Here is a 14,059-nt window from a genome sequence, read left to right on the forward strand (position 1 = left end):
AAAGAATGAGATCATATCCTTTGCAGGGACATAGACGAAGCTGGAAGCCATCACCCTCAGCAAACTGACACAGGAACAGAAAACCAAACACCACATGTTCTCACTCACAAGTGGGAGTTAAACAATGAGAACACATGGACATAGGGAGGGGAACAACGCACACATTGGGGCCTATCAGAGGGTAGAGGGCAAGGAGAGGGAGAGCATTAGGACAAATACCTAATGCATGCAGCGCTTAAAACCTAGATGACAGCTTGATAGGTGCAGCAAACCACCATGGCACATATACACCTATGTAACAAACCTGCACATTCTGCACATGTATTCCAGAACTTTAAAGAAAAAAGAAAAAATCTTGGGTGTACATCGGTAGAGACTTATTCTGTATCCTTCAAAGTATATCATGTGGGCAAGTACATATGGTGACTTCCGTGGAGCATAGAAGAAGCACTGCGAAGGTCCATCTGGGGTTACAAAAGCCCTGGGCCAATAAACTCGGTTTCTTCTCCCAAAGATCTTTCATTTAGCACAATCTTCCCTTCTACGAGCCCCAGACTACACAGAACAATGTTAAGAGAAGCATGTTAAGCTGAAGGAGATGATGACTAGAAAGCTAAACAGACTAAAAGTATTAAAAATGCACTTCCACAGAATAAATAAATGACAGGGAAACTGTTTTACTTCAGTTTTGTATTCATGTGATGTTGGAGAGAGAAGGCAAGTCAGTTTAATAACAAGAGAGACTTCATATTACGTTTTTTTTGCTAAGGACAACAGAACAATAACGTCGGATTTCTTTATTCACTTTAATTCAGCAAACACAGGTTCTAACGAGTCTGGGGAAAAAGTAGCATTCTATAAAAAGGCCTAAGCTTTACCCTTTGTTGTACCTCATTCTTTCTGCCAAATTTGTATTTTCTACTAGACTGACAGTTCCACAAGTGTGGGGACTGGGCATGTCTTCTTTCACCCTGTGATACTCAGACAATGTTTGGCTCACAGTAAGTGTTCAATAAATATGTTAAATTAATTAATGTTGATCACTGTGGTTTTGTGTGAATCATGAGACTGATGAAGATGTATTAGAAACTACATTCAAGGAGAAGTGGGGAAAAAAAGAAACCACATTCAAAGTAGGCAAGGGGGAAAGCTCTTCTCCTCCTATGCATATAATACTGAATGTAATATTGATGGTTATAGATTATTAAAAGGTTGAGAGAGGGAAGGGCCTTAGAGCAGTCGGGAGAGAAGAAAAAAAGTAAGGATAAGAGTAAGCTTTTCTCTTCAAGGTATTTTCATTAGCTCAAAGCAGACAAAAAATTGAACACAAAATTGTTCCTTAAAATAAGAATATATATATATATATTTACAAGGTCTCATTCTGTTACCCAGGTTGGAAAGCAGTGGCATGATCACCGTTCCCTGCAGCCTTGACCTCTTGGGCTCAAGCGATCTTCCCACCTCAGCCTTCCAAGTAGCTGGGACTATGGAAGCACCACCACACCCTGCTATTTTTTGTTTGTTTGTTTTTTGAGAGACAGAGTCTCATTATGTTGCCCAGACTGGTCTCAAACTCCTTAGTTCAAGTGATCCTCCCACCTTGGCCCCCCAGAGTGCTGGGATTCCAGGTGTGAACCACAGCACCACGCCAAAAGTAAGAATATTTGATTACATTTTAGAGATAGAAAGAGTTAAGTATTCAAGTATAGATTCACTTATACATATACGGCATTATGTAGATAAAGAATGAAGAATTAGACTCACCAACTACTTTCCAGTACTCTGCCCATTGACCTCTGGTTCCTCTGATTTGTGCTCTGTGCTTATTGTTTCTCCATTCTATTCAGTCATATTTTTAACTTTTTTAATCCAGCAATTTTTATTCTGCATGTTAGTCTAATAATTATGGAATTCATTGCTGACTCACAGAATCTAAACAGGTTAATTCAGGCAAATGCCCGAAGCAGGGATAAGCAGATAAAGATGTCATAAGGACACAGTTTACAAATGTTATACATAATAGATGCTGTGATTCCGTAGATTAAGGCAAACAACATTGCAACCTAAAAGTGAATTCTGTAAATAGGGTAACTATCTCTGTTTTAAAAGCCCCATAGATGCTAAAGTTTATTCAAGGAACTAGTAAGCCATGTTTCTTTCTATGTTTTCATATTTCCTGTGGCTCCAAGAGGCCATTGTAATAAATAGTAAATTACGGTTTTGGTTTTTGTTTATCTCTGTTCTCACATCTGGAAACTGGAAACTAATCATACTCCTGGTTCACACAGCCTGGATACTTTGCTCATTGTGGGACATATATTAAAATGAGAGGCAATAAGCAGGTGTTTACTTTGTAACAGAACATGGAAGGTTAGAGGTAGAAGGGTTCTTAGAGATCACTCAGTCCAACACCCCCATCTTTTTCACTTTAGCAACCGGAAGCTGAAAGAAGGGTTGAAGATTGCCCTTTGTCCCTGAGTATGCATTTGGCAAGGGATATATTTTGAAATATTTGTGTCTCAAAGAATTCTCATTCCTCAAACTTGCTGATCACCAGGAGTAATAAAGGTTGCCTTATACACTTTCATATGTCTTATAGACATTATGTGTCTGGGAAGCCTGAAGTTAAAAATAAAATAATATTACCCCAAACAAAACTTACTTGGTTCCGGGGTTGGCAACAGCAGGGGATTGAGAAACTATCCTCTGGTAGCTGACATTTAATGGGACTTATAAAAAGAAAAGCTGTATTATTGCTGTGTAACTGTGAAGCGCAGGACACACATGTCTACTGTGGAGCCTTCTAGCATCACAGTAGAACAGAGAGAATAGCCGCCTGTACATGTCACTGACTCCACAGCTGACCAAGCCCATCCATTCCCCTCTTGGGAGCCTTCCTGCTAGCATCTTCTTCCCCAGATATCAGGTGCTCTGCCTAGCCATAACAAAACAGTGCTGAGGGCAGGAGAATTTTAGCTCCCTCTCCCATCTAGAAACCAAATGGACTCCCTGAAAGAAAAACAAGTATGTCAAATCTCTCAAAGGTAGTGACTTGTTATGTGGGATCCCCAGTTCCTTAGAAAGTCTACCAAAGAGTGGAACAATTTTCAGTATTTCAAACGGAAATCACACATTGAGCCACAAGGCTACACAGACTAAGTATAGCATCAAGTTTCTTTCCTTTGGCTTAAATTCCGTCACTCAGTGGGATTATCTCAGGCTTATCAGGAGCTCTGGAGAGTGGTTAAAGATATCTCAGATAACTAAAAATGAAGAAATCATTACCCATTAGATGACAATAAGGTCCCTTGAAAGACAAGATGAAATAATAAGAGAGATTTCTGTGGGTATGAGAAAGACTCAGAAGTACTGGTTTTAAACCAAAGAAAACTTTATATCCAAAGATTCCTCAAAAAAATTATCTAAGAGAAACCCCCTCCCCTATTCCAGCTCTCCCCTCCAGTTCCATGACAATCACTCACTGGGCAGGGCAGGGAGGTTTTCCTGTGACTGGTGACTTGGGGTCGGTGGCGTTCCCGGAGTCCTCTCTGATCCTCCTCTCTCCAGCTGTGGCCCCAGAAGCTGCTCATCCATTTGGCAAAAGACACATCATCATCATCATCATCTTTGTGCTCCATGTAAAGGTGATGCCAAATACTGAAGGCCTGTCCCTAAATGCGACAGAGGGAAATATCACCCAACAGGGCTGACAATGAAACCCAGGATCTCTCCCAAAAGACAAAATGAAACTGGTCTTTTTAAAATGGTTTCCGATACTGGCATCCTTAAAGGAGAAAGATTTACTAAACAACCACTTCATCATCAGGCAGCCTTGGGCAACGTCTATTTATAAATTGTGCAGCCCACATTCCCCTCCCCTTGTCTTTTTAAATTGAGAGGCTTTCTAATCCTTCCATTGCTGGGGCTTGTGCCTCACAGCCTAAGGGTGGGAAGCAGAGTCCACTGCCTGGTTTTCCCTGTGCTTTGCTGCCAATGACATGTGATGGCATCTCCAGCTGTCAATGATGATGGAGCATGACCCTCACAATATGCCTGTCAGCTCCAGGCAAGCTCTGAAATGGGGCCACATACAAGGAACAGACTGACCACAGCTTGCAAGGTAGCCAGCTGTTGCCATGTCATATCTAGAGCTAGATACTCTCCTAATAAAATGATATTGATATAAAATCCAGCTCCTGGATCAAAAGGAGTTTTTAAAATTGAGGTATTACTTATACATGTACAAATGTAAATAATATACAAGTACATGTAAAATGTACAAATCATAAGTGCACAGCTTGATGAATTTTTATATACATATACCCCTGTGTTACCACCACCATGCAGGTAAAGACATAGAACATTGCCAGCACCCCAACTGGCTCCATGTATCCCCCTTCCAATCCATACTCCCTTCAAAAGTTTATCATTAATGATCTGACACAATAATGGTGTCACCATAGATTAATTTGCTTATTTTTGAACTTACTTTCAATGGCAGTATACAGTATGCATTATCCTGTGTTATTCAACATGATGCCAGTGAGATATATCCATGTTTTTGCAGTAACAATAGTTGATGCTGTGTGTAGTATTGCATTGCATCAACATGCCACAATTTTTAAAAAATTCAGTCTACTAGTGATGGTCATTTTAGGCTGTCATTTAGGTTATTTCTATTGGGGCTTTTATAAAGTTTATATAAATTTTATAGTCCCTGTCTTTTAGTGGGCATTTTTTTCAAGGTAAAGAGAATATTACATTTATGGAACTCCTACTTTGCATCAAGTATGGAGCCAAGTATTCCATAGACGCTAATTTTCTTTTTTTCTTTCTTTCTTTCTTTTTTTTTTGAGATGGAGTCTCGTCCTGTCGCCCAGGCTGGAGTGCAATGGCATAATCTCAGCTCACTGCAACCCCCGCCTCCCAGGTTCAAATGATTCTCCTGCCTCAGCCTCCCAAGTAGCTGGGATTAAGGGCGCCCACCACCAAGCCCAGCTAATTTTTGTACTTTAAGTAGACATGGGGTTTCACCATGTTGACCAGGCTTGTCTCAAACTCTTGACCTCGTGATCTGCCTGTCTCAGCCTCCTAAAGTGCTGGGATTACATGCGTGAGCCACCACGCCAGACTCCATATATGCTAATTTTCTTATAACAACCTGGGAGATTTGTATGACATTTTATTGATATGGAAGTTGAGATGCAAATAGATCACCCCTTGCCAAAGTGAAATTAATACTAAGTGGCAAAGCCAAGTTTGAAGCGGGGAATAGAAAAACAAAGTCCAGGCTCTTTCCACCATCCTGCCAGTATTTCAAGAGAACTTGGAGAAGTCTCGCATTTTCAATCAGGAATTCTTGGCCATTTGCCATATGAAAATCCTTCCTTGAGCTGCAAAAAGATAAGCTTGAAAACTATGACCAATGTTTGCAGAGCATGGTATCACAACTTTTATGTTACTAAGTAAAGGAGCCAAAGCTTATCTTGTAACATTTTCATTTTTTGCAAATGGCCAAGACTTCCTGTGTTATCACAACTCATTGCTGGAGGAATTAAGCACATCCTGTGGGACTTCACTGGAACAGGACTTTTTGGAAGAGTGTGCCTAATTTCCTCCAGACTGCACCCCATATGCCTTTTCCATTTTCTTTCTCAGTTTTACTTTGTATCCTTTCAACATAATAAATCTTATCCATGAGTACAACTATATGCTGAGTTCTAGCAAATCCCCAAACTGGGGATGACAGCTACTATCAGAAGTGGGATTTGCTAAGAAACAACCCAAACCACTGAACTATGGCTAAAGCAAGGTTTGGGAAAAGGAAGGATGAAGAAGACATGATAGTGAACCTTCAGTGCCCAGTGGCTTCCTAGCCATCAGTAGGATGAATCAGCTGCTGGGATGATGTCTGTTGTGAGAGGTAAAGGTTACGTACAGAATTCAAAATGACAGATCACAACTAGTTCATTAGATTCCTTGGCTGCTTTTGGCCATGGGTAGCTAAAATGAAGGGATTAAAAAGTGCAGCCTGGCTGATGCCTTTGGGTTTTGTTCTCTCCTCTAGATGAGAAGAGAAAGGGCCCAAACATTCCCAAAACACATTTTGCATGGGCCAAAAATGTTAAAAGTTTGCATTGCTTTCTCCTCCAAGTGGGAAGGAAGAGAAAGCAATGCAAACTTTTAACATTTTTGTTAAGTCAGTTCCAAGAGCTAGAACAAGGCTTTAGATAAACCAGCAAGAAAGGGGAGGGGGGAATAATACCCCATCGCCTGGTACAGCAGCCCCTTGCATTCCAACTGGGAATCTCTTAGCAGGTATAATGTAAATAATATATGCTGAATTTACCACTTTACTACTAGGAGTTTGAGTAAACCTGCAATAAAAAAAAGAGAGAGAGATTTTTTAAAATGGCTTCTATTTTGTGGCTATTGCACCTGAATATATGATAAAAACTGATGTAAAATATTATATCCTTATACTTTCATAAATGTTTGAGGGATTACCCCAGTTAGGGAAAGCTACTCCATAAGAAGTATTAGGAGAATATGCACCTCTTGATTTTTGTTGCTAGTAGATGAATTACAATGTAAACTCTGAGCATTTAAGTACTGAAATCTCCATAACTGATTATTTTTGCTATAATTTTTGCCTGTTGGAGCCTATGGGAAAAGGTAGACAACATAGAAGCATAGCTCATCTCCACTGGAAAAAACACCTTTTGAATTTTAAAAAGCAGTTTTTAGTTTGCTAATAAGTTCTTATAAAATCAGGTGTCTGTCTGACCCTTAGAAGCTAATGATTTTCCAGCCTAATGTGCATATTTTGGAGTAGGTCAATTGGACTCTAAATCTGACTGTGTAAAAAGGGCTTAGAAAACATTTCTTGTCAATTGGACTCGGAACACAGCTGTTTGGCCCTGTATCTTCTTGGCTTTGCTGCTGCTATAGAGGAAAAGTTGCTAGCTAGTTTGGAATCCTGAATTCATAGATCCTAACTGCCTGGAGCTTATGCTAAGCTTGATATTGTCTGTGAGGGATTGTTCCAATCTCTGAAGACAGGCATAGGCTCAAGGAACAGAACTCAGCCTCTGGGACTATTGCAGGTTTGTTTACAACACTCCTCTGTGGGGGTCACCTGCAGATGCCTACGGGAAAGGGCTTGTCCTTCAAAAGGACCATTTGAAACCGAATTAGTTGCACCAGAAATGATGGATCCCAAGAACCCCGTCAAAAGCTGCAAGCTGGGGGAGAGCACATCACAGAGAGTGGGACCCCTCCATCCACTCCTGACAGATAGGGCTCTTGACCCCTTATGGGATAGCTCACTGCTATTAATTTGTGTTCAGCTTGCCAGAGTATTTTGAAATTTGCAATGATGGATTGATAGTCTGACTCTTCTTTGCTCACCTCTCTTCTTAGTTAGGCAGTTTGATTGCTAAATGCAGCTGTTCCTAGATAGAAATTGATATTTTCTAGGCTGCTTCTTGAATAAATAATCAGGACAAAAGGGATAGGGTAATGTAAACACAGTCTGAAAATTTTTGAAAATTCAGGATTTTGACCTAGCCCATTCTGGAACATGATGTTTTTTCTGGTTGTCACACGAGACAATGATTTTCTATGTAAATTCTTTTGTCCCTCTTACAAACCCAACCCTTCCTTATAAATGGTCTAGATAAGAATAAACAACGGCTGGGGAAAATGTAAAGTTATTATTTCTGAATGAATCACACTGTTGCGTAATAGCAAAGAAGAAAAAAACCCGGCACCTGGGGAGATGCAGGAGAAAGAGGGCATTAATGATCTGTTTTTCAGAACTGCTCCTGAACACCAGTGCTGCCTTTCCAGGATGCTGGCTTGAATTCAAACTGACTGCTGAGCCTATGATCACACCCAACAGCACTGAGTATGAGATAGCAGCAACTGGCCCCAGCTCCGCTAGTTTCCAAGAACACCTCCAGATATTGTCCACACTTATGAGAAAAACTGACAGAAACAAACTGCCTTCAGGCAGTCCTTCTAAAACAAAGAACTTAGCTGAATTATTTACACTGGACAGAGAAACCGTGGGCTGAAGTCCCCACGGTGGGAAGACACACTGGGGGCTCTGCTAACCTGTGCTACCTGATTATCGCATGTTTTCACTGGGGTAACTGAACTTGAATTCTTTGTTTCTAAGAATCCTCTCTGGGATTGTCCTTCCTGTGTATATATCTTGACTATCTTGGCCTGCCTCAGCCCAAGAAGGCATGCAGGTCAGCTTCAATTTACTACCAAGAGACGTGCTGTGCTTGAATTGATGCCTCGGGCTAGGTTAAAAAAGGTTAATACAAAAACTTAAGGAGAAAGCCACCTGGCTTCCTAAGATTAACCTTTATAGCTAATGGGATTTGTTTTAACTGGCTAAATCCAAGACCTCTGGATTTTAAGTAAAGTCAATATGCAGGTTAGTTTCATACTGTGTCATGGGACACTACTGATAATAATTTTGCTATAAAATGCCTTGACCAAGGAGATCAGCTACACAGAAAATGGTTAATATAGCAGGCCTGAAACTGCCCATCCTTAGAAGGACCTGCTTGCAAGGTTAGCCCTTAGCTGGCTTCTGGGAACTTGGCTGGTAAACACTTCCTGCAGTGACATAATATTTTCCTTAAATTATAAGAGTGGTCTAAACTGTTTGCCTGACTAATGTGGTTTATGCTGAACTGACTTTCTTCTGCAAATCTGGAGTTTGTGTATGTGGTAGGCAGAGTGTGCCTACCTGACCAGCACCCAGTCACTATCTGGGGTACTGAGTCTCTATTGAGCCTCCATAATAAACAGTTGCCTTGCACAATGGCCACAATGCATTGTTGCGTTGCTGGAGGAATTAGGTGTGTACTTTGTAACTCCACTGGGAGATGACTCTTGGAAGCTTGAGCCAGATTTCCTCCAGACTTTCCCTATGCAACTTTTTACTTGTTTTGCTTTGTATCTTTGCACTATAATAAATCTTAGCCATGAGTACAACTATATGCTGAGCCTTGTAAGTCCTTTTTAGCAAGTCATGAACCTAAGGTTGGTCCTGGGGAATCTCCTAATACTGGAAGGAAAGGGAACTCTTCAAATCTTTGACCAAAAATTCTCCCAAAACAACAAGATGTAAATATACCCCAGAAAGAAAAAAGGATTTGGACTACATTAAAGAAAATGAGACTTCTAACTCCATTTTTTCCCCTAGTTAAGCCTATTTCTTCTTTAAAAACATGAGGAAAAGATAGCTCCCTACTCTACTACGCTAAGGTTCTTAAAACAAACATGGGGCAGCAAAAAAGCACTAGCAGAAAGCGTCAAGTCTTTCAGCACTGGGAGAGATGCTCTTCTGGGCTTTCTTGGGAGCCCTGGCCTGAGGGGAGGCTCCAGCGCACTCCTGAAGCCCAGACACCTGCTTTCCCTAGCAAGGGCCCTGGGCACCTGCCTTGAGGAGATGCTGCTGGGGATGCATACCAAAGGGAGCTGCCCTTTTCACCCTGCACCTTTTTGAGCCTGCAGGACGTATGCAAAAGCTGCCAAGTGACTGCGACAGCTGCAGCTTCTGAGCTGAGAATTTGAGTAGGCATTTTCTTATCATGCTGAATGTGAAAAAAAATACCTTCTCTTACAGAATAGGAAGCTTGTGGTGTGTGTATTCTCATAAAGTGAACAGACATCATGGGTGCCCAGGTAATCAGTGAAAATGATCCTTGGGCTGTCAAGTGGTTTCTCAGTGCCCTCTCTCTTAGGAGACTATGCAATTATGAGAAAATGATTTTCCCTTTATTTTATTTATTTATTTTTATAGAGATGAGGTCTCACTATGTTGCCCAGGCTGGTCTCGAACTCCTGGACTCAAGCAATCCTCCAACCTCGGCCTCCCAAGTGTTGGGATTACAGGAGTGAGCCACCACGCCCACCCAATTTTCCCTTTATTTATTTCATTGTCCCAGTGCCATGCTGCCATTGCAGTAGTAACTTATTTTTTTATTTCATTTTTCTTTTTCTTAACAGTTAAGGGAAAGCATCATTCCTCTTACTGATTTCAAGCTTGACTGAACCAGTCTCATTCTAGAAAGGAAATGCTATGTCCAGAAGAGCTAAATTGCTACGTCTTTTTTTTTAACAGTCAAAATACATCAATGGTTTTAAGTCAGTTTTTACTTCCCAGAAAGCAGTGCTTAAATACTTGAAACTGTGTGCTATGTTCTATTCAATGACCTGATTGTCAGACTCTTGTTTAGTGGCAACGTGTCATAGTATAATCATCCATTTCCTTGTATGTTATCAAGTTATACTGTGAAGTTTGCCACTCTTTTGAGGTGGTCATCAAAGACACACCTTTTTTGACCAAGTGTCCTAAAGCATGTCTCTAAGGGTATATCACCATTATTTTTTATTCTAAAAAGCCATGAAGCATGTATTATGAGAACTGTTTTTAAACTATACCACTAGTGGTGTAAAAAACAACAAAAAAAGAGGAGACAAAGAAAGGTATGTTTTCAGAGATTTGCCTACAAAATATTGGTTATATAAATATCCAGTTACCTTGGCATTAAACATCATTAAATTCTTCAGGATTTTGGCTAATGGTGGGCTTCATAATAGTTGTTAGACATTGGAAGAGATTTTGAAGAGCCAATAAATCATCTCTTCCACAAGAGACCTTCAAACACAGCCCTGATTCTCATCTGCCAAAGATGAAATCTGTGCAGCTTTGTCTCCAGAAGTGTTATTAGTTGGTTGACCTCTCAAGGTCTCTTCAGTCCCTAGGCACCAATTATTCTAAAACAGATGAGCTACTACTGTTAAAATTTACTACTATGTAAAAAACTTTTTGGGAGGCGGAGGTGGGCGGATCATGAGGTCAGGAGATCGAGACCATCCTGGCTCACACAGTGAAACCCTGTCTCTACTAAAAATGCAAAAAATTAGCCAGGCGTGGTGGTGGGCACCTGTAGTCCCAGCTACTCAGGAGGCTGAGGCAGGAGAATGGCGTGAACCCGGGAGGCGAAGCTTGCAGTGAGCGACAGAGCAAGACTCCATTGCAAAAAAAAAAAAAAAGACTTTATCAATCCAGTTCATCAGTGTGCTATACTTCAGAAAAGGCTTCCTTTCAGTTATTAACTGCAGTGTCACAGAATCTAAAGGTAACGCCTCAGCACTTCTGTTGAATCTACAAGCCTCTCCATAAGAAGTGATCCAAACAAGAACTGGGGGAATTGAGAGTCCTGAGTGCCTCATGTTTGAGAGGGACAAAATGTTGCAATTTACAATAAAGGAGAGGATCTTCATACACATAAAGAAAACTGACAAAATACAACATTTAGGAAAATAAATTGCAAAAATTAAAGTTTGAGTCAAAAAATAATGTGAAGTTTTCAGACTATTAAAACAAAAAAACTTAAATGAACCTCCATAACAATCTTTTCTGAGGATCAAATATCACATGTTATTAGCAGGAATAAGGTCTTTATGGAAAGGTATATGGCAAGGTGCATTTAAAAGCTTTAAAAAAATTTTGCATCCTTTGACCCAGAAATTTCTCTATTTCTTACAAGTGGATAATAAGAAGTACATACAAGGATGTTTGTTCATGTAACATTATTTAAAATAGCAAAAACTTGTAAGATGTGGAAACATCTTAAAAGTGCAACAACTGGAGATCAGGCTAATCCATTATGATATATTTATATAATAGAATTCTATGCAATCATCAAAAATCATAGGATTTAATGACAAAGGAAACTTCTCAAAATAAAATAGGTGACAAAATAAAATACAATACAGGGTGATAATTAATTTTATGTGTCAACTTCGCTGGTCCATGGTGCCCAGATATTTGGTCAAACATTAATTCTGGATGTTTCTGTGAGGCTGTTTTTGATGAGATTTACATTTAAATAGGTGGAATTTGAGTAAAGCAGATTTCCCTCCATACTGTGGGTGGGCCTTGTCCAATTAGTTGAAGGCCTGAATGGAATACAGATTAACTGCCCCAGCAAGAGAATCAAGGAAGAGACCCACATATATTTCTAGCTGAATTTTGGAAAGAGTACAAAAGCAATTCAATGGAGGAAGGATAGCCTTTTCAACAAATGGTGTTGGAGCAATTGAACATCCACAGTTTAAAAAAATGAGTCTTCAGCCCGGCGCAGTGTCTCATGCCTGTAATCTCAGCACTTTGGGAGGCCAAGGCAAGAGGATCACTTGAGCTCAGGAGATTGAGGCTCCAGTGAGCCGTGATTATGCCACTGTACTCCAGCCTGGGCAATAGAGCAAGACTCTTATCTCAAAAAATAAAAAGAGAACATTACACAAAAATGAACTCAAAATGGATCACAGACTTAAATATAAATTGTAAACTGTAAGACTTTTAGAAAAAAAAAAAAAGCATGGGAGAAAATCTTTGGGATCAAGAGCTAGTCAAGAGTTCTTAGACTTGACACCAAAAGCATAATCTATAAAAGGAAAAATTGATAATTATACATCACTGAATTAAAAACTTTTGCTCTATGAAAGATCCTGTTAAGAGGATGAAAAAAGTAAGATAAAGACTGGTGTATCCAACATAGGACTAGTAACTAGAATATATTTTTTAAAAAACTTTCAAATTTCAACATTAAGAGAACACACAATCCAATTAGAAAACAAAGGCCAGGCATGGTGGCTCACACTTGTAATCCCAGCACTTTGGGAGGCCAAGATATGAGGATCACTTGAGCCCAGGAGTTTGAGACAAGCCTAGGCAACATAGGGAGACCCTGTCTCTATAAATTAAAAAAAAAAAAAAAAACTAGCCAGGCATGGTGGCATGCACTTGTAGTCCCAGCTACTCAGGAGGCTGAGGTGGGAGGATCGCTTGAGCTCGGGAGGTTGAGGCTACAGTGAACTGTGATCATGCCACTTTATTCCAGCATGAGTGACAGTAAAGACACCATCTCAAAAAGGAAGGAAGGAAGGAAGGAAGGAAGGAAGGAAGGAAGGAAGGAAGGAAGGAAGGAAGGCAGGCAGGCAGGCAGGGCAGGCAGGCAAAGAAAAGAAAACAAGAAAACAAGCCAATGACATCAAAGACATCTCACTGAGAAGGATATACAAATGGTGTCTATGGCCATAACGCCCTGAATGTACCCAATCTCATTTGATCTCAGAAGATATACAAATGGCAAATAAGTACATGAAAAGATGTTCAACATCATCAGCCATTAGGTAAAGACAAACTAAAATCACAATGCAATATTACTACATACCTATCAGAATGTGTAAAATTTAAAAAGAGTATTAACACCAAATGTTGAAGAGGAAGCAGAGAAGCTGGATCATTCATACATTGCTGATGGGAATAAAAAATGGTACAGGCACTTTGAAAAATACTTTGCCTGTTTCTTCTAAAACGAAAAATACATCTACTATATGACCCAGTGATTGTACTCTTAGGCAATTATCCTAGAGAAATTAAAACCTATGTTCATGCAGGAGCCTGCAGATGAATATATAGGCTTGATACACACAACCTACCATATTCAAGAGAACTATGCTGCATAAAAAAGTTCAATCTCAAAAGGAATTTTATAATAAATAAAAATATAATTCCATATAAATAGAAATAATTTTTATATAGCATTCTTTAAATAACACAATCATAGAGATGAAGAACAGATTTAGTGGTTCCCATGGGTTAGAGATTGAGGAAGTGGCTATCAGAGTTTAGTTTGAGGAAGCTTTCTGATGATAGACCAGTTCTGTACTTTGATTGTGACAGTTACAAAAAGCTATGGATGTGCTAAAATTGCACAGAACTACACACACACATTCACACACACACAAATGAGTGTGTGCATAGCTAGTGAAATCTGAGTAAGTTATATGGATTATACCAATGTCAATTTCCTGGTTTTGACATTATACTATAGTTATACAAGATGTCAACATTAGAAGAGTAGGTGAAGGATGCATGGGACTTCCGTGTACATTTATTTGCAACTTCTTGTCATTATTTCATAATAAAAAGTAAAAAAGAAAAATGACTTATATCAAGAAA

General features: G+C 39.7%; 1 protein-coding gene across 1 annotated transcript in view; it reads right to left on the bottom strand.

Moving 5' to 3' along the window:
• Nucleotides 1–14,059, bottom strand: part of LNP1 (leukemia NUP98 fusion partner 1) — a 55,488-nt gene that overhangs the window by 22,910 nt on the left and 18,519 nt on the right. The window contains exon 2 of the mRNA XM_012501052.2: nucleotides 3,483–3,671. Within this exon, the coding sequence (XP_012356506.1) occupies nucleotides 3,483–3,638 (156 nt within the window). The 5' untranslated portion in view covers nucleotides 3,639–3,671. The remainder of the gene's footprint in view (nucleotides 1–3,482; nucleotides 3,672–14,059) is intronic.

Source organism: Nomascus leucogenys, chromosome 21 (assembly GCF_006542625.1).
Source record: "Nomascus leucogenys isolate Asia chromosome 21, Asia_NLE_v1, whole genome shotgun sequence".
NCBI classification, from domain to species: Eukaryota; Metazoa; Chordata; class Mammalia; order Primates; family Hylobatidae; genus Nomascus; species Nomascus leucogenys.